Raw genomic sequence first — 21,264 nt, 5'->3', positions numbered from 1 at the left:
GGGCACCAGGCTGGTGGACAGAGCAGCCCTCCTGGATGGGAGCACTGATGCAGATTTACACTTAGAGCAACAGGGCAACAGGGGTATTTTACCAAGAGTTTTTCCCAAGTGGATGGGGGAGTCTGATTTCTAAACCTCAGTGTAATGAGGCGCATTTGCTGCACCTCATCTCCCACCTTCCTCTGTGGAAGAAAGCGTCCTGCGGAGCTTTCACCCTCCGCTCTAGTGCAGCACAGGGAGCTCCCCCCCAGGAACCCTCCCTCCAAACACACTGGGCTCTTGCTGCCTCCATGGGTCATTGCTGTAAAGCAGGGCTGACCCTCCAGGAGCCCCTGGGGAGAGGGCACGGCTCTGCACAGCACACTCAGCCAGCACAAACCAGAGCTGAAGCCTCGGAGCTGCGCAACAGTCCCCCAGGAAAGCAAAGCTGCCTTAGGTATTTCACAATGAAGGAATCGAATCTTGCTCAGAGTAGCTTCTCTGAATTTTTCTGGTTTTATCTCCTTTGGCAGTTTCCATGCCCAGAAGCAGCAGATGTCCAATGGCAGCTCCATGAACGAGTTCCTTCTCCTGGCATTCACAGACAGGCGGGAGCTGCAGCTCTTGCACTTCTGGCTCTTCCTGGGCATCTACCTGGCTGCCCTCCTGGGCAATGGCCTCATCATCACTGCCATCGCCTGCGACCACTGCCTCCACAACCCCATGTACTTCTTCCTCCTCAACCTCTCTGTTCTTGACTTGGGGTCCATCTCCACCACTCTCCCCAAATCCATGGGGACACCAGGGACATCTCCTACGCAGGATGTGCTGCCCAGGTCTTCTTTGTATTCTTCTTGTTTGGTGCAGAGTATTATCTCCTCACCATCGTGGCCTATGACTGCTACGTTGCCGTTTGCAAACCCCTGCACTACAGGACCCTCCTGGGCAGCAGAGCTTGTGTCCACATGGCAGCAGCTGCCTGGGGCTGTGGCTTTCTCCGTGCTCTCTTGCACACTGCCAATACATTTTCACTACCACTCTGCCAAGGCAATGTCCTGGACCAGTTCTTCTGTGAAATCCCCCACATCCTCAAGCTTTCTTGCTCCGATGACTACCTCAGGGAAGTTTGGCTTGTCATATTTATTACCTTCTTCTTTTTTCTTGTTTTGTTTTCATTGTGCTGTCCTATGTGGGGATCTTCAGGGCCCTGCTGAGGATCCCCTCTGAGCAGGGACAGCACAAAGCCTGTTCCACGTGCCTCCCTCACCTGGCCGTGGTCTCCCTGTTTGTCAGCACTGGCACATTTGCCTCCCTGAACCCCCTTTCCATCTCCTCCCCATCCCTGGATCTGGTGGTGGCAGTTCTGTACTCAGTGGTGCGTCCGGCAGTGAACCCCCTCATCTACAGCATGCAGAACACAGACATCAAAGAGGCCCTGAAGAAACTGTTTGAACACAGACTACTGCAGCATCAGTAAGCTGTCCATCATCCTCAGGAAAAGCTCGCATGCTCTTTTGATCATATTTGTCTTGGTTTTCTCTTTGTTTAATGTACTTCATATATTATTTCCAGTTAAATAATATGATTCTTACGGCCCTACCAGTGTTTCCTGACCCGAAAAACCCCACATAGATATGGAGCCAGGCTCCCTGTCTAGGGAAACACAATAAAGAATCCAGCAGAAAAGTCTTTGACTTTGCTCCCATCTCGTACAACTCCTCTGGAGCTGGGGGTGCAGCCCCAGCATACAGGAGGGGTCAAGGAGCCACGAGCCCAGCTGCCACATGGAGGAGCACGCACTCGTGGACGTCGGGGCTGCCCCTCACTGCCTCAGTGGGCAGATCCTTTCTGCCACCTTCATGTTGGGCCTGCTGCTTCCCTGGAGCCATGGCTGTGGACAACAGCAGGACCTGGTCTTTTCAGAGCAGCACTGCCAGCTCAGGGGCCTATGGAGAGCATGGGGTGGGAACCAAGACAAGTTGGCCAGGGGAAAGGGATGGCCAGGGAAAAGAGCAAGGGAGCATTTCTGTGCCTGCAGGGAGGAATCCATGAGAAAGAGAAACCTCTTTCTGCAGGCACCCACTTGGGGCACGCTGCTCTGTGCCCTGGCCAGGACTCTTGTGCTGGCCTGGGCGGGGGGGACTGGCAATGATGGGGCATGGTCAGTCTGTGGCATCTCCTGGACCAGAGACCATGCTTCCTGCCGTTTCCCTAACCTCCCTTTCCTCATGCCATGGTGAGCCTCCAGCCCTGGGGCTGATGGGGAGGCTGACCCTTCTCTGCTCCCTTCAGAGGGGCTGGGGCTGTGGGCTGCAGCGGGCACTGCCATGGGGCCAGCCCAGGCTGGGCTGCTCTGTGGGGCTGGGCTGGGGAGAGGGCAGGGGAGATGGGAAGAGCCAGGAAAGGTCTGAGCTGGTCTGGAAAGTGCCCAGGAGAGGACACCACCAATGTTAGCTGAGCTGTGTGACCAGTTCGTGGAGAACTGTCTCCCATGGGAGGGACGCCATGCTGGAGCAGGGGAAGCGTGTGAGGAGTCCTCCCCCTGAGGACGAAGGAGCAGCAGAGACAACGTGTGATGAACTGACCACAACCCCCATTCCCTGTCCCCCTGCACTGCTCGCAGGGGAGGAGGTAGAGAAAATCGGGAGGGAAGCTGAGCCTGGGAAGAAGGAAGGGGTGGGGAGGGAAAGTGTTTTAAGATTGTTCTTATGTCTCATTATCTTACTCTGACTTTTGATTGGCAATAAATGAAATTAATTTCCTCGACTTGGGTCTGTTTTGCTCGTGACGGTAATTTCTGAGTGATCTCCCTGTCCTTATCTCGACCCACGAGCCTTTTGTCATATTTTTCTCCCCCTGTCCAGATGAGGAGGGGGAGTGATAGAGTGGCTTGGTGGGCACCTGGCATCCAACCAGCATCAACCCACCACAGAAGTAGAACATTTCCTTCCCTTTAAATTGTTTCCTTAATTTCTTTTCATTTTATTTTTTGACATTTTCTGAATTGTTCTGTCGTAATCAGGCCTATAACATTAAAAAGAGTATGTTTGTGTCTCACATGGAGTTCAGTGCCCTCAAACACTCCCTGCCCAGGACTGGCCTTGCCACTGCTCGCCCTTTCACACAGCCGGTCACACTCTGAGGGGCTGAGCTCTCTCAACCGTTCCAGAGAAGAAGGGTGACCGTCTTCAGGGAAACGCGCTGCTTCTGCATGGCCAACATATTTGTGTTACCAGCACTTCTGGAAGGAGTCCCTAAATCAGCAAGACACACTCCCTTCATATTCCCTCCGCGGTGCGTGAATTGTCGCTCTATTTTAGGTGCAGAAAGGGACAAGATTGTCCTTACCCAGCACCAAACACCTCAACGCAGATGTCTACCTCTAATCGAGTTGTCTAGGCTTCCCTTGGCAGTAAATGGAGAGACAGAAGACGTCTCAACCGAGACGCCTGGAGGTTTCCTGGTGACCAACGAATGCTCCAGAAGGGAGCCCTGGGTCACATTTCCAAGCACCTTATGGGTACATCTGTAACCCCGGGGCAGCTCAGACAGCAACAGCCTCCACATGTGGGCAAATGAATCCAGACCTGAACGTAGGTCTTAGTCTTGAGTTGAAACCTACTTAAAACTTATTCTAGGCAACAACTCAAAACAATCTTCATTTGCAGAATGTCAGGTATTTTGGCTGAGTTCTAATACTGTTTTCCTCTTTTTATTTTTGTATTTGGGAGGACCACATGAGCACAGCACATTACTTCCCCTCTGCCAGCATATTTATATGCAGCTGTTCATCAAAATACATTTCCTACCAGTGCTCTCAGTGGAGAAATTTTCTTCTGAAAAACTACTCTATCTATAGTGACCTATTTCCCATCTCTTCTTCAGCCTCTCTGCCCTTTCTCCTTCCTCTACCAAGCTTGTCTTTACAGAGAACTCCAGGTAAAGATTGATCGAGTAATTCAATGTGGGAGATATTTCTGGGCATCATCCAGTTCCCCTCCCTGCCCCCTACTCAATGGAGGGCTCCCCCCAGTTATGTGCCGTCCACAAACACGTCGAGGGTGAACTCTGTCCCATTGTCCAGGCCACCACTAAAGATGACAGACAGCACTGGCCGCAGCACTTCTCCGGGAGGGACGCCTCTAGAAACTGGCCATTGGTTGGACTTTCTAACAAGGATCCTTATGTTCCCCCCAGCTGCCATGACATTTCAAAGCCAAAGGGCAGCAGCCTTGCAATGACAGCGGCCATTTCCCCCAGCCCCCTTGGGTGCATCCCCTCTGCTCCCATCCACTTGCCTGTGTCCAGCTGGCACTAGTGCTCCCCAGCTGCAGCTTGCTCTCACGTGGCTGAAGCTTTGCTACCCCAGAGGCTGCTGGGGGACTCAAGGCCCAGGGAGACTTGGGGGCAGACCTTACCAGGCAAGGGGTGGGGAAGGGAGGCAATGAGATCCTCAGCCTCTTCCATGCCTGTGCAAGGCCTTTTTGGACAGCACTGGAGGTCCAAGTAATTGAATCTTGCTTTGATTTCTGTCCCTCACTGTCAGGAGAGTACCTCAGGCCAAATTAGCCTCAGATCCACATTTGGCACATCATCTTGGAGGGGTTTCACTTGGGAAGAAGAGCCCAGGTGTGAGGAGCTCAGCCTCATGGTGAAAAACATTTTCCTTATCTCCAGGCTGAATGCTCAGTGGTATTTTCCACCCAATATGCACCATCATTAAGAAACTGGATTCCTCTGCTCCCAGCACTGGCATGTTTTTTTGGGGGGAACACCCGAGTGCAATAGTCGTCCAGGTGGAAGAGCTGCCAGCACAGGGCAGCTGAGAGCAGGGCTGATGGGCAGAGCGGCTGTCCTCACTCTGCACTAAGGGACAGTCCCTGTGCCCAGTCTCTGCACCCACAAGGTTTCCCTTGCAGGGCAGCAGAAATGCCAGGCATTGCTGCATTCAAACCACTCCTCAGCTGTGCTGGGGCAACTACAACAGAAGGCATAAAACAAAATCCTCACAGCTCTGCTCTGCAGTCAGGTGAACTGGGAGTAACAATGTTGGAAAGCTCTTTGACATCATGACTGGATTTAATCTGAGATCACCCCGAGTTCCTATTTACCTGATGCAGGACTGAGTCCTTCAGAGCCCCCAGCAGAGCCTCCTGCTCCCTGGGGCACCCTCAGCCAGCACCAACCACAGCTCACCAAAGCTCTTCCTGAAAAGTGAAAGGCTCTTTGGGGGGATCCTATAAGAAATTGAATAGATCTTTCTGAAAGCAGTCCGCCCTAACTTCTCCCTTCCTTTACCTCCTTGAACAGATCCCCATGCCCGGAGGGTTAAAATGTCCAACAGCAGCTCTGTCACCCACTTCGTCCTCCTGGCATTCGCAGACACACGGGAGCTGCAGCTCTTGCACTTCTGGCTCTTCCTGGGCATCTACCTGGCTGCCCTCCTGGGCAACGGCCTCATCATCACTGCTGTAGCCTGCAACCACTGCCTCCACACCTGTATGTACTTCTTCCTCCTCAACCTCTCCCTCCTTGACCTGGGCTCCATCTCCACCACTGTCCCCCAGTCTATGGTGAATTCCCTGTGGGACACCAGGGCCATCTCCTACGTGGGATGTGCTGCTCAGCTCTTTCTGTTTGTCTTTTTGATGTCAGCAGAATTGTATTTTCTCACCATCATGGCCTATGACCGCTACATGGCCATCTGCAAACCCCTGCACTACGGGACCCTCCTGGGCAGCAGAGCTTGTGTCCACATGGCAGCAGCTGCCTGGGCCAGTGGGTTATTCAACGCTCTGTTGCAAAATGCCAATACATTTTCACTCCCCCTCTGCCAAGGCCTTGTGCATCCCCTTACCCACGGGCGCACATGCCTGCCGTCCCTCCAGTGTGGGCCTGGGCTTTGGGTCTGCTCAGATCCCTGCCCAGTCTTGGGGCCGTTGTTACCGACTTGGCAGTTTGAACTCTGGGTCTCTCCACATGCTGGTGTCCTCTTTCTGCAGCCAGCCTGGCTTGGATTTGGCCAGCATAGAATGTCCATAAATTCACCCCAAACACACATCCAACAGTGAGCACACTCATGCATCAAATGGCCAGGAGCAGAGTTTAATAAGATGGCAAGACCATGGTGATTAGGCACAGATTTGGCCAGACCAGCCCTGGTCAGTCCCCTGCCCACATGCAGCCAGCCCCTTGCATACCCCTCCTCTCCCCATACCCATTCTTCTTCTTCCCAATCTACCCCTTCTCTGCCCCAGTCCGCTCCCCAATTGACAACTGTCACCATAGAATCATAGAGTCATAGAATCATAGAATCATTTAGGTTGGAAAAGACCGTTAAGATTATCAAGTCCAACCGTTAACCTAGCACTGCCAAGTCCACCACTAAACCATGTCCCTAAGCATTACATCTACATGTCTTTAAGTACTGCCAAGGATGGGGACTCAACCGCTTCCCTGGGCACCCTGTTCCAGTGCCTGACGGCCCTTTCAGGGAAGACATTTTTCCTAATATGCAATCTAAACCTCCCTTGGCGCAATGTGAGGCCGTTTGCTCTGGTCCTGTCACTTGTTACTTTGGAGAAGAGACCGACCCCCACCTCACTACAACCTCCTTTCAGGTAATGGTAGAGAGCAATAAGGTCTCCCCTCAGCCTCCTCTTCTCCAGACCAAACAACCCCAGCTCCCTCAGCTGCTCCTCACCAGCCTTGTGCTCCAGACCCTTCCCCAGCCTTGCTGCCCTACTCTGGCCATGTTGCAGCACCCCAATGTCCTTCTTGGAGTGAGGGGCCCAACACTGAACACAAGATTCGAGGTGTGGCGGCCTCACCAGTGCTCAGTACAGGGGGATGATCAGTTCCCTGGTCCTGCTGGCCACACTATTCCTGATGCAAGCCAGGATGCTATTGGCCTTCTTGGCCACCTGGGCACACTGCTGGCTCGTATTCAGCTGGCTGTTGACCAACACCCCCAGGTCCTTTTCCACTGGGAGCTTCTCAGCCACTCTTCCCCAAGCCTGTAGTCTTGCATGCGGTTGTCGTGACTCAAGTGCAGGACCCTTTCTGCCCTAAAAATGAGGGCTTAGACCCTAAAAATTAAACTGTGGGCCCTACAAAAAGGCTATGGGTAATAAAAGACAGGTTGGGACCCTAGAAATGAGGATTTTGGCCCTAAAAATGAGGCTTTTGGCAGTAAAAATGATGGGCTAGATGCTAAAAATGACGCTCTGTACCCTGATAAGGAGGGGAACCTCTTGGTTCCTCTGTGGCCTGTGATGGGTGCGCTCAGCCCCTTGACCAGACTGGCAGTGGGTTGGTGCAGGATCCAGAAGACGTTAAGGCCTGAGCCGTAGCAGGGCCATGAACTCCTCATGTTTCAATCTGTTCTCTGAAAACCCACAAAAGAGCAGAGCAGCACAGTGAGCGTCGATGCATATGAGCTTGGAACACCGACCATGCGGTTGACACATGAATAGCGGGTGGCTTTTCCAAGACTCATTTATCAAGGGACAAAGAAAGTTGTGGGTAAAAGGAGCCTCATGTATACCTTTCCTATCACATGCAATTTGACTATGAGCCAACCACTTTATCCTATAAATATGACAGCCTCAGTGAGCCTTCTTAGAGCTCTCCGTTCTCAGCAGCGTGGCGGCATGGCGGTGATCTCCCCTGGCGCTGGGACACCTCTCAAGGTTGCTCCTCGAGGCAGAGAGACCTCTACCAACGGCAGATCTTTGGTAAGTAACTGATACTGCACATAACCTTGTAGTGTGGTAACTTTGATTTTGTCTTGGTGACTTTGATTGCATGCTGAATTGATGCTAATGAAACGTTACATAAACTTTTCATGTACAATCCCTTAGACATAAATCGTTCTCCAAGTCTGAGACTGAGACTGGACCTAGCCACACCTAAGCTCCATCAGGAATTTAGAAAGCAAGGGGGTCTACTCTGAATCTCATGACTGAATGGGTGGGTCCTCCTTAATCTTTTGCATCCCCGGACTCTCTGTAAATCATTTTAACGCAAGTCTAACTCAGTTTTCCTTTGTACGTTTCTTCCATGCAGTCATTAAGAGTGAACCTTGCCACCGAACTTTGTTAAGTTGTACTTTTACAACATCATATTAAAACCGCTTTTGCTAATACCATTGTTGGTGATTCCTTAAGCGACCTAAATCACCCATTTGTGACAAATTGGCGTAGGCAGCAGGATCCTAAACCAGGACTCACAACAGAGGGTCAGCCTCCCCATCAGTCCCTGGGCTGGGGCCATCCATGGCACTAGGAGATGGAGGTCAGTGTTTGCCTGTGTCCCCTGCCACTGTCTCCAGGAGATCCCTGTTGCCCACTGCCGACAGCCCCTCTGAGCCAGCCCCTCTCCCCAGCACAAGGCTCCTGGCCCAGGGGCTCCCCAGGGTGCTCCTGCTGCCCCAGTGAAAGAGCAGCCTGCCCTGAGCTGGTGTGTGCAGACATAGGTTTCTTTAGGTCACTTATTCCCCCAGGAAAGCACAGAGTTGCTCCATTGCTCTTCTCCAGGGACATCCCTGACCCTAGAGAGCCTTTCCCCAGGGGACTGTGTCCATGCAGCCACTCCTGCCCCTTCCCTGTGCTTCCCGCAGGGCCCGGATCTGGCAACGCTGCTCTGCAGAGCAAGCGGGCTGTGGTGCCCAAAAGCCACCGAGAGACAATCCCAGGCAGATCCCTGTGGATCGCTCACCATCTCCAGGGGCGCTGGGCACCCACAGGTGAAGGCTCAGCTCAAGCCCATGCCCTAACACATCGCCACATGCCCTGCTGCCCTCAGCCCATGGAGAACCCAAGCACAGCAGCACGGCCTCGTGGGGGCAATTTCTTCAGCCTGTTGCTGAGCTCAGCTTTGGAAGAAGAGCCCAACCTCCAGACACCAGCACTGAGGAAATCCCCTTTTATTACAGAGATGTGACATGGGAGGCCAGCTGTGCCACCAGGCAAGACACATGTGCAAAGACCTTTATGTCATCCAGACTGGGTTCATGCCTCTGGAGAAGCGGAGTGCATGCAGACATTCCTGGAGAAACAGAATTATCACAGATAATACGCTAGGGCTAGAAAGACATGCAGCTCTCTTTTGTCCATACCATGTCTTCGCTTTGAAGCAAAGCCTTTGCACACATGAAGTCTCGGACACTTGGTACCAGGTTTCCCTCTGGCAAGTCTAAATTTGCCTGGTGCCACCGCTGAGGTGCTTCAGCACAAATGCGCAGCAATGCCCTCAGCCAGGGGCACAGCCAGGGTGAGCTGGAGCCATTACTGTTGGAGACGGAACTGTGACACTGGTAAAATAAACTGCCAAGGCATGGTGGCAGAGCTCAGGACAGCTGGTCTTCAAGAACTGCATCCTCTAAGCACAGCAATAGTCCAGATTGAGATTCAGCCTAAACCCGAAAGGCAATTCAAGGACATCATAACAAGCTGTTACTGCTTCAGGAACAGTTAAAGAAAAAAGAAAGCTTCTGTGTGGCCAGTGCTGAATTTAGTTGAGAGACAGATCTCAGATTTTCTATGTCATGTTGTCCTCTGTCTTCCCCAGCAAGGTCTCCCAGGCTGCTGTTACTTGAGGCAGGACTCTGGAGGAGAAGAACTAGCGGTGGATGTGGATCAATTCAGGGGTCACTTGGACGAACGCAATCCTTCCGAGCGTACAGGACAGGAGGGTCGGCATCCCAGGGAGCTGAGAGAGCAGGCCAAGAGCACAGTGAAGCCACTCTCCATCATTTTTGAGAGGTCATGGAGACTGAGGGAACTCCCTGATGACTGTCAAAATGCAAATTTTTCAAAAATGCCTCATGTGCAGGGGAACGAAAGGCTGTGCCCCAGATCGTGTCCATTCGGCTCCCATTTCTGGGTGTCCAAAAGAGAAGAGGACTAGATTTACCCAGGGTAGGTTGTGCCTGACCCTCCTCTTTGCTTTCTCTGATGAAGGGACAGGATTGCTGGATGTGGGCAGAGCAGTGCTTGTGTTTTACTTGGAAGGCAGAAAGGCTATCTGCATCATTCCCCACAATATGCTTGCATCCAAGTTAGGATATTAAGGTCTGCATGGGTGGATGAGGAGATGGGTAAAAATTCAGCTGGACAGTCGGGCTGGGAGGAATGTGGTCAATGCGTAGTATTCTGCCCAGAGGCCTGTAGCTGGTAGGGTCCTGTCATGTTTCAAGAGGTTTTAATTACCCAAAAGAGTCGAGAAAATGCTTTTTCGTAACATTTGTAGATGACAGCACATTGAGGAGCGCAGACACTGCATCGGATGGCAGGGTTGCCGTCCCAAAAGATTTAGACAGGCTGGAAGGATGGGCCAATAGTAACATCACGTTATCCAACAAGGACAGATCTAAAGTCCTGTCCTGACGTTGGCTAAGGCCCCGCAGTGACAGAGGGCAGGGACTGCCTCAGTTGGTACCAGCTCTGCAGGAAAGGCTCTGGTGTTCCTTTGCTTTCGTTAGGCAAAACACAAGCCATCAGCAAAAGCCAAAAGCATCCTGGGCAGTGTGAGCAGGAGCACAGCCAGTGGAAGTGATTATTGCCCTCTGGTCAGCATATTTTCGAACAGATCCAGAATACTTCCCTAGGTTTTGACCTCCTGCAATGCCTGAAAGACATTGTTAAACAGGAGCCAGTTCCATGGAGGGCCACCAAGGTAGTCAGGGTTGGAGCACTTGTACTGCGAGACGAAGCTTAAAAAGCTGGGCTTGTCCAGCTGGGAGAAGGGAAGATCCTGGGGGAACATGCAGCAGCATGGCACTGTTCCCAGGAGGACTGAGTCAGGCTCATGGCCATGGTACAAGACATAAGGACAAGAGGCAATGGGCTGAAACAAGAGAGGGTCAGGCTAGAGAGAGGGAGAAATTATTCCAGCATAAGGATAGTCAAGTGGTGGAAGCTGTTTCCCAGGGAGTGTGCACTGGGATCCTGGAATGTTATCAAGATGTGTTTGGATAAAGCCCTGAGTACTCTGTCTGACCCTGCTTTGAGCAGGGGGTTTGCCCAGACACCTCCCGAGGTCCCTTCCAGATGGAATGATGCTGTCCTTCCTTCCCCTTCATGGTTTCCAATTCGGGAGAGCTCTCAGGTTCTCCCTGACCCCAGAAGTCATGCACATCAGGTTCAGGGCTGCTTCACAGGTGTCCCCAAACTGCCCTGACCCCATCCTTTCCTTCTGTTTTCATTTCCCCCTGCCCAAGTTGTTCTCTGTTACCCTCCAAAAGAACAGCCTACCGCATTCATCCTTTCCCCATTGGCCCTGCATTTCTTGTTTTGTACCCTCTCATGGTATGTCTGAGGTGGTTGCTGTAGTGTTTTTGACCACGGCTTGCAACTCAGTTGAACACATCACTCTCATTACCTGTGGTGTCCTGCAATTCCCCATGCTGCTTTCTTGCTGGAGGCATTGGCCCACAAATCTTAAGCGCTGACATGTTGGAGTTTCAGTCCTGAGGGACCTTCACATCCTTGTGGCTTTGATGAACAGAAACCTCTTGAAGTTTTTCAAGATGAAGGGGGCAAGGTCTGCATACGGAGTGGGATAAAGCCCATGCACGAGGAGCAGCTGTGACGTGACTGGCTGAGGAGTGTCCTGAGGAGAAGGGCATGGGAGTTACGATGGATGCCGTAGGAGCCAGTGTGTTTCCCATTTTGAAAGGTGGATGGAGAAACTGGAGAAAGTCCAGAGCAAGTCTGTCATGGTGGGGTTAGGGACCTAAAGAACATGAGCTGTGTGGAGTGGTGGAAGGAACTGGGTCTCTTTAGTCTGCTGAAGGAGAGGCACAGGGCGGTCTAAAAGCAACTGAATCCTGGCAGAGAAAACAGCCACAAGTTTCTTCCTGGGGGCTTCAGGCTGGGCCTCAGGAAAAACGGACTAGGGGGGTGATGCTACCCTGCAGCAGGACCCCCAAAGCCTCTCTGTGATCTCCATTTTTGGAGGTTTTCAGGTTTCAGTCAACCTGGGATAGAGTGATACCCCACCCTGTGCTGGGAAGCTGGCCCAGAGATCCCAGCCCTCCCTTTCCCAACAACCCTTCCACGAGCCTGTGCCTTGCAGTGTGCCCCAGGAGAAAGGATTCAGCTGGAGCTGGGGGTCTCTGCAGCAGAGGGCCATGGGACAATTCAGGGTGGAATGGTCTTGTACTCAAGAGGTCTCTAGTTCTACCTTTGGCTCCAAGCAGGGCCAGCTCTGAGGTCTGAGCAGGTTGCTCCATAAATGTCAGCACCCCTGTACAAAGTCTGCCACCATTACAGAAGTGGAGACGAGGCATTTGACCAGCTCCTTGAATCCAGGAATGGGTATGCCATGCCTCCTGAGATTCCCAGGAACACCTAAGCTTTGTGTGCAGAGAAGCGTGAGTCCTCCTTTGGTGTCCTGGCCAGTCTCCTGGCAAATGCGGTGCTTTAGGCTGTGGACAGAATCAAAAGAATCATTTTGACCAGGTTAGGTTCACTTTTCATGCTGAAATGCTGGGCAGCTGAAGGGAGCTCAGAGCTTCCAGGCTCTCTGCTGCCCAGTTAGGACTTCAGAAACCAGAAATGCAGGTAACGGTGGTGTGTCAGTGTCCAGCACATGGAAACGTTGGCTTCCTTTGTGCCTTTGCACTAATCTGGGATGTGTCCCTCAGCTGCCTTTGGCTAAAAAAGAAACAGCTGCCGTCTTCCACCTCCCCCTCCTCCACAAAACAGGAAGAAAAGATAGGAAGCAGGGATAATTTAAGGGCAATACTGTCTAAGAAGTGTAATATTTAAATGATAACAGAGACCTAGCAGTGAGAGAAAAAGCACTTCATGCCAGAAGCTAACTACTGAGCACTTACGGCTATTTTGTCAAGTAAAAATGAATGTTAGAATGAAATTAAAGTGCTTTAATTAATCATAATGAAGAATAAGAAGGAACTCCCTTACAGCACTGTGCTGTTCCTGTTATTATAGTGATAGTACCGCTCATTCCTTAAACAGCCTTGAGAGCTGCTTTATTTTTCTCATTTCCAAAGCTCAACCTACTCAGATCGTCAAAGGACTACCTCAAATCTCTGCGACCCAAATGTCTCCAACCTTCTCTCATCAAAGGTCTTTTACCCCAGGACACTTCTCACGATCACTTCACTGCCCGGTCTCTATTTTTCATCTGGGTGAAGTCAGCGTATTCCTTTGCAAAGCCTTCCCCACAAAAGCCTTTTCTACGTGCTAATCCCACTGGTATCATCACCTCCTGCTGGGTACAGATCCATCCGCTTTCTGCAGAGCTCCATGGGATGGGCAGTTTTCCTGTTTTTTCTGCCCATTCACCTTCACAACCTTCTTGTATTGTCTGCGTATCAAATGCTGTCTCAGGAAACACATTTATCCCCCACAATTTCAGCCATTCCCAATTGTGCTCATGATTTTAAAGAGCTGCAGGAAGCAAAGGAACAGGGCGATGTTTGGAGCGATGGGGTTTGTCTTCCCAAGTCACTGTTACGTGTGACGGAGCCCTGCTTTCCTGAAGATGGCTGAACATCTGCCTGCCAATGGGAACAATTCCTTGTTTTGCTTTGCTTGCACACACGGTTTTTGCTTTACCTATTAAGCTGTCTTTATCTCAACCCACGATTTTCTCTACTTTTACCCTTCTGATTCTCTCCCCCATCCCACCAGGGGGGTAGTGAGCAAGCGACTGTGTGGTGCTTAGCTGCTGGCTGGGGTTAAACCACGACAAACAGAAACTCCAGAGGTCTCTGGGCCCCTCTTCCAGTGCTGGACTGGCCCCCTGGTGATTTTTTTTTTCTTTTTATTCTTTATGTCAAGTTAGTCAAGCATTACACAGCTCAGTGCAAGACATCATAGCAGGGGAAGATGACCTTCATGTCTTTTAACTTTTTTAAGCTGATTCCACACAGGACGCTGTAGATAGTCCGTGGCATCTAGCAAGTGATTTCTCAAGCCTGAGGGCAGTCATCTCTTCATCGGTTGTGTCACCCTCTGGGCCCCACTGACTACTGACCATGCTTTGACTCTTTCTCCTGAACGTTACGTTGGTCAGACGCAGCTTGAAGTAGCTATTGGCATCACGCTCTTGAGGGGCACTGAAGGTGCTCTAGAGTACAAAGATATCATGGTGGGGCATGGCGTAGCAGGAATGCCTCAGGAGACCTCTCCCCTTCTTGAGGAGGATGAAAGCCAGGCTGGACACATGGTTTTGTCTGAGCAAATACGGGATGCTTTGTTCAGGCAACCACATAACCCAGTGGGACTTTTGGTACTGCTTGGGACTATTTTACATCCTCGGTAGCATCACTTTGTCCATAGGAGTCTCCTCAAGGCAATTCTCACTTCCTTATTCCTCAGGCTATAGATGACAGGGTTAAACATGGGGGTCACAATTGTGTAAAACAGGGCAAGGTATTTGTCGGTGTCGACCGAATCCCTTGACCGTCGCTTTAAGTAGACGACTGTGGCCGAGCCATAGAAGAGCATCACCACCTCAAGGTGTGACGAGCAGGTGGAATAGGCTTTGCGTCTGCCCAGACCTGAAGGCATTTTCAGAATTGCCCTAATAATTTGAATGTAAGAAGTAACTATTAAGGAGAAGGGAAGGATTGCGAAGAGCAGGATGATGGTGTACAGCATCACTTGGTTCCAGAACGTGTCTGCACAGGCCAGTTCCAGCAGAGGGGGGACATCGCAGAAAAAGTGATGGAGGTCATGGGATGCACAGAAGGGCAAAGTGAACAGCTGGTGGGTCTGTCCTACTTGCACTGGTACGACAGCCACCCAGGACCCCACCACCAGTCTGATGCAGAGACCCCTGCTCATGACGAGGGTGTAGTGCAGGGGGTCACGTATGGCTATGCAGCAGTCGTAGGCTATGGCAGCCAGGAGAAGGCATTCAATGCTGCCCAGCAAAACCAGGCAATACAGCTGGGCAGCACAGCCCAGGAAGGAGATCCTGCCATCCGCCCGCAGGAAACCCACCAGCATTTTTGGCAGAGTGACTGATGGGTAGCAGATCTCCAGGGTGGACAAGTTCCTCAGGAAGAAATACATGGGGCTGTGGAGGCTTGAGTCCACCACTGTGATGAGTGCAATCAGGCTGTTCCCTGTGAGGATCATGAGGTATATGGCCAGGAATGCTGTGAAGCACAGGCCCTGCAGGCCGGAGTGGTCAGAAAATCCCAGAAGAACGAATCCGGATCCAACGGTGTGATTCTCCGAGCCTTTTCTTTGGGGCATTTTCCCTAGACAGAGCAATCCAAACATCAGGCTCTTAGAGGATGCTAATGGCCTGTCCACCATCCCACACACTTCAAGCCTAGAGAAAGACTACGAACATCAGCGTGCACGTGATTGCAGGATTAGGCGAGCTGGACCAAGATCTGCCTGAATGTCTGGAAATCTAACACGGTTTGCTTGCTGTAGGGGGAGGGTTAAAAAGAGGAAAGAACAGAATCCTTGAGCCTGAATGGCTGGGGTTTTTTTTAATATGGGTAAAAGAAACTTGACTTTCTTTTTCAGAGTTGATTTTCTTAAACAGAATACCTGGTGAGAGATGAGAAAAAAAGGAAGAAAATGGATAAATACTCACCCCTTTAAGAACAGTCTTGCTTACGTTCCTTGTCCAGATCTTGTAAGAGCTGCATTGAATGTAAGAGCACGAAGAAGAAATAGGGTGAAAAGGAGGAAAGGGATGAAAAGGGGAAGACAAAGCAAGACAAGGCCAGGCAAGGAGAGGCAATCAAAAGAAAGCAAGGCAAGGCCTGACTTGATTCTTAGATCTCAACGAGAGAGATTCGTCCCAGCTCTCCTCACGTGTAAGAGCTCATCCCCTGATGCCGTGTCTGCACACAAACATCTGGGAGACTATTTTAGACCTGAATCATTACTTTTTACATGGTGAAGGGTGAATCCCATCAGAAGTACAACAGGCTTCTATCTGCCAACGAATCAAGTGACACTGATTCATCCAGGGGACATTTGAACAAGACGGATAAGCCGCAGTTTATGCATAAATCTCAAGTTTTCGGGGTGCTAAAAGACATTTTTATGCAAGCAATCAAACTGCTTGATGCACTTTTCAGTTATGCAGAGAAGAAAGTGATTAAAATTTGGTGATCTCCTTACGATACCCAATTTTCCGGAGCAGGTCAGGCTTTTATAACTTCTGAATGAGCCCTGAATAATTCAGCGTTCCTAAACTTGCTGCTCTGTCGCTTGGATTTCTGACAGCTTAGAAATCCAGCCGAGGGCCCATTCGCTCTGACCCCAACCCTGCAATGCTTCCCACTCCCCTGCAAGCCCTCGCAGAAGCAGAGCGATGCTCTTGCTGCCTGGGGAACTGAGCCTTCCCTTTGCATTCCCCACCTTCCCAGAGCACAAAGATTTCTTGCTGGGCACACTTGAGGGATGGGAGCTACAAGCAAGCAGCGCTGCAAGAGCAGGTTGCTTCTTCTGCAGAAGATACTCAGCTGAACAATGTTTTATAATCTCAGCTTGACATGGGGAAAGAATACCCTCTTCCAGGCAGAGGACTGAGGATGCTGGCCATGTCTATCACTACCTCCCTTTCAGGAGTCTTCTTCAACTCCGATGTACTGAAGATGAGAACAGCCAGTCAGAAAACATGTGATAAAAGCATTCAGACTAGCCAAGTGAAAAACACAGGGTGGTTTTCTCAAGAGAAAAATCCAAATTCACAAAAACACACGGTCCTAACGGTGTGATCCTTTTCCCAAGGTATTCCCGCCTTTTTCCTGTTTTTTTCCATCTCATAGAGGTGCCATTCAAAATGTCCAAGGTAAAATTAAGGTTTGCATGAGTGAAAAGCCGCCACGATTGTTTTCTAATCTACCTACTTTTTCGTATAAATGTACAGAAAAATAAAATACTTCTCTGATACCCACATTTATTTTAAATTAAGGCTTTCACTCAAAGCAACCATTTACATGCAGGTTACCCACGTACCAGCATTTCCTGCTTGTTTCAAAATGTCCTCAAACATACAGCCTGTTCTTTTTAACTCTCCAATGACTCAGTGCTTCACAAGATCATGGGTGCAGCATGGTTCAGGCTAGCTTTGCTCATGGGAAGGTGCCAGAGTACTTCTCAGATGGTGACTATCTCACGGGTGGCACTTTTCAAAGCTGAAGGAAGCCCATCCCAGTGAGCCCAGCCAAGCTGGACAGATGCCTGCAGCTGCTTCTGGTGGTGTCTGTGCTGGATTTACCAGCAGGATTACCAGGATACCAGCAGTGTCTCCAAGTTTTTGCTTAACCAGGGATTTACAGGGATTTACCGTTGCCAGGAGCCAAGAGGCAGGAACACCCTCCTCAGTCCATGGTGCTGCAGGAGGCAGTGGTGACCTCTTTTTCTCTCCGTCATTCCCCTCAAAACCACCTGGCTATGGCTCTCTGGACACCTCTCTGTCACTCTCACCTGGTTATAAGACAGTTAGTAAGCAGCCTCAGGAGAGAAGGCGGGGATGCTGGTGCTGCCATTGCTCCTCCCTGGACACCCACGGCACCAGGAACTGTTTTAGAAAGACTGTCAGAATCACGGGCGCCAGCCTGACAAGAAACTTCCAGCATAACTATTGGTCTTTAGAAAGAGAAAAACTGAGACATGAGGTTTAGCTGCTCAAAGGACAAGTGCCAAACTTCTGGGAGGAAAAACAAAAAATACAAAAAAGGCAAGCAGGGAAGCAGAACATAAGCCTTTTCAGTCTGTGCTTAACTTCACTGTGCAGCAACAGAAAAGGCTTCTCTGTACCTCCACCTCTCTGGGTCCCAACCCATGCCTGTGGCCCACGTTATCCTCAAGACGGAGGTGGCCCTGAGAGGTTGAACTCTGACTGCTTGTGGTGTCTGCATGCTGGTTCACATCCAGAAAGAGCTTGGAGAGGAAGCTTGGGTTTGGGACATCTGCATGGGAAGGAAAAAAGGATTGTGTCATGGCACTACACTGCAGATCTCTGTATCTGTACAGAATAATTTGGCCCCAATGCCTCAAGAATGGTTGACCGAGTCTGACCTAGGTAGACTTGGTGGCTTTATAGCCAATAGCACAAATAACCCCTCCAGAGGAAAGGATCTCCCACCACTGTGTGAGGTAAATGCAGTCCCCGATTTCTTGCTCTGAAACCCGACATGTGACTCAACAGCCTCCAGTCTGTCCTTTCGGGTTACCCAACAAAGTCAGGATTAAGACAAGAGGCTCATCTCCCACCAGGACCAAAGGACCCAATGGTCAGGAAGGCTATGAAGTGCTGTGGCTTGGACAAATCCAGGCACTGCAGGGTGCTTTCCTCCTGTCAGAGCTGTAGGATTGTAAATATGGAGAGAGACCGGGGTCAGTAGAGCTACTCCAGGAGGTCATTGCACGAGAAATATCCCACCCAAAGCCTGGTTATCTACGTAACTAAGCTCTGATTAGAGCTCAACAGAGAAACAATGTATATGGTATATAAGAAATACAAAATGGTTCGTCTGACTTGAGTCTGATTTGGGTGACACACAGTGGTGCCCACAGCCATGGTGCCTACAGCCATGAGGAAGCAGAGGGCAGCTGCTCATGCCGCCAGGCCTTGAACCAGCACTGACAGGATGATACCAGGATGCTCGCCTGTCCATCCCATCTACCCAAATTATCTTTTCTTTCTAATGCTGTTACCATAGTAATCATTGCCTGAGACGATATTACAGATGTCGTTACACAGGTGCTGTTGGCCTTGCAAGATGCTTTAGGAAACCTGTTAGGTTAGTCAGGGTTTGGGTTCAGGTTTGAGTTAGAATTAGAGTTAGGGTTAGGGTAAGAGTTATGTTTACACCTGGTTTCGAGTTAGACTTCAGGCTGTGGCTGATGTTCGTTTCGGGTTAGGTAAGGGCTAGAGTTAGAGTTGAGGTTTATGATTGGAGTAGTGGTAGGGCTAGTTTCGGTAATGGTTAGGGTAAGGTTTAAGGTAAAAGGGTTAGTTCAGGGTTAGGTTAGGAAGCATTTGTCTTCCCAAGTTACCATGAATGTTCCCCCTTCCTCCTTCTTTCCCCCAGCTTTTTTTTGCTGAACATGACATCACATGGCATGGAATATCCCTTTGGTCAGTTGGGGTCAGCTGTCCCAGCTGTGTCCCCTCCCACCTTCTTGTGCACCCCCAGCCTACTTGCTGGTGGGGTGGGGTGAGAGGCAGAAAAGGCCTTGACAATGTGCAGGCCCTGCTCAGCAATAGCTAAAACATCCCTGTGTGATCAACATTGTTTTGGTCACAAATCCGAAGCATGGCCCCATACGGCTGCTATGAAGAATCACAGAATCCTAGAATGCTTTGGGATGGAAGGGACATTTGAAGGTCATCTAGTCCATCCCCCCTGCAATTGGCAGGGACATCTACAACTAGATCAGGTTGCTCAGAGCCCCATCCAGCCTGGCCTTGAATGTTTCCAAGAATGGGGCATCTCCCACCTCTCTGGGCAACACCTTCCAGTGTTTCACCACCCTCATTGTAAAAAAGTTCTTCCTTATATCTAGTCTGATTCTACCCTCCTTTAGTTTAAAACCATTCCCCCTTGTCCTATCGCTACAGGCCCTGCTAAAAAGTCTGTCCCCATCTTTCTTCTAAGCCCCCTTTAAGTTCTGAAAGGCCGCAATAAGGTCTCCCCACAGCCTTCTCTTCTCCAGGCTGAACAATCCCAGCTCTTTCAGCCTTTTCTCATAGCAGAGGTGTTCCAGCCCTTGGATCATTTTTGCGGCCCTCCTCTGGCCCCGCTCCAACAGGTCCATGTCCTTCCTGTGCTGAGGACCCCAGAGCTGGACGCAGTATTCCAGTGGGGTCTCCCCAGAGCAGAGTAGAGGGGCAGAATCCCCTCCCTCACCCTGCTCGCCACACTTCTTTTGATGCAGCCCATGATACAGTGGGCTTTCTGGGCTGCGAGAGCACGTTGCTGGCTCACGTCCGGCTTTTTGTCTGTCGGTACCCCCAAGGCCTTCTCGGCAGGGCTGCTCTCAATCCCTTCATCCCCCAGCCTGTACTGATACCAGGGATTGCCCTGACCCAGGTGCAGGACCTTGCACTTGGCCTTGTTGAACCTCATGAGGTTCCCACAGGCCCACCTCTCCAGCTTGTCCAGGTCCCTCTGGATGGCATCCTGTCCCTCAGGCATGTCGACTGCACCACTCAGGTTGGCGTCAACTGCAAACTTGCTGAGGGTGCACTTCATCTCGCTGTCTGTGTCATTGATGAAGACATTGAACAGCACTGGCCCCAGAATGGACCCCTGAGGGACACCACTCATCACTGTTCTCCATCTGGACATCGAGCCATTGACCACTACCCTCTGGATGTGACCATCCAGCCAGTTCCTTATCCACCGAACAGTCCACCCATCAAATCCATATCCTTCCAATTTAGAGAGGAGGATATTGTGGGGGACCGTGTCAAAGGCCTTAAAGAAGTCCAGATAGATGACATCCATAGCTCTTCCCTCGTCCACTGATGTAGTTACTCCTTCACAGAAGGCCACTAGGTTGGTCAGGCAGGACTTGCCCTTGGTGAAGCCGTGCTGGCTGTCCCGAATCACCTCCCTGTCCTCCATGTGCCTTAGCAGAGCTTCTAGGGGGATCTGTTCCATGATCTTCCCAGGCACAGAGGGGAGGCTGACAGGTCGGTAATTCCCAGGGTCCTCCTTTGAACCCTTTTTAGAAAATGGCTGCAATATTTCCCTTTTTCCAGTCCCCAGGGACTTCACCTGACTGCCAGGACTTTTCAAATATCATGGAGAGTGGCTTAGCAAGTACATCAGCCAATTCCCTCAGGACTCTGGGACGCATCTCATCAGGACCCATAGACTTATGTACCTTCAGGTTCCTCAGGTGGTCACGAACCTGATCTTCTCTTACAGTGGGAGGACTTCTGCCCTCCCGATCCGCATCGCATGGCCCATTGACTCGGGAGGTGTGAGGAGAAAGGTTGCCAGTGAAGACTGAGGCAAAGAAGTTGTTGAGTACCTCAGCCTTCACCTCGGCTGTTGTTACCAGCTCACCACTTCTGCTCATCAGAGGGGGTCCGCTTTCCTTAACCTTCCTTTTCTGGTTAATGTACCTATAGAAGCCCATTTCCATGAGCGCTGTGGAGAAAGGGGGACTAAGAGGTGATCTGTACTCAGGGAGTCTTCTTCAGTGTCATCAAGGAGGAGACTCCCAAAGCCTTGAAGAATGAGATCCCTCTCTCTTAGCTTGAGAGGAACAATTCCACCCAAAGAGAGATGCCTTGTCCTATTTCAGATGCACTAAGATG

The 21,264-nt window shown here is 50.8% G+C and overlaps 1 protein-coding gene across 1 annotated transcript; it reads right to left on the bottom strand.

The window, feature by feature from the left end:
* Positions 1-14,276: 14,276 nt before the first annotated feature.
* LOC309603587 (olfactory receptor 10AG1-like) lies at positions 14,277-15,215 on the bottom strand (the record flags this gene model as incomplete). Its single annotated transcript, XM_082338395.1, has 1 exon — positions 14,277-15,215. The coding sequence occupies one exon, from the start codon at positions 15,213-15,215 to the stop codon at positions 14,277-14,279; it is 939 nt and encodes a 312-aa protein (XP_082194521.1).
* Positions 15,216-21,264: the final 6,049 nt, after the last annotated feature.

The sequence above is a fragment of the Platalea leucorodia genome (assembly GCF_965183815.1).
Source record: "Platalea leucorodia genome assembly, contig: HAP1_HAP1_SCAFFOLD_136, whole genome shotgun sequence".
In the NCBI taxonomy this organism is placed as follows: Eukaryota; Metazoa; Chordata; class Aves; order Pelecaniformes; family Threskiornithidae; genus Platalea; species Platalea leucorodia.
This window is presented reverse-complemented; position numbering and strand designations above follow the sequence as displayed.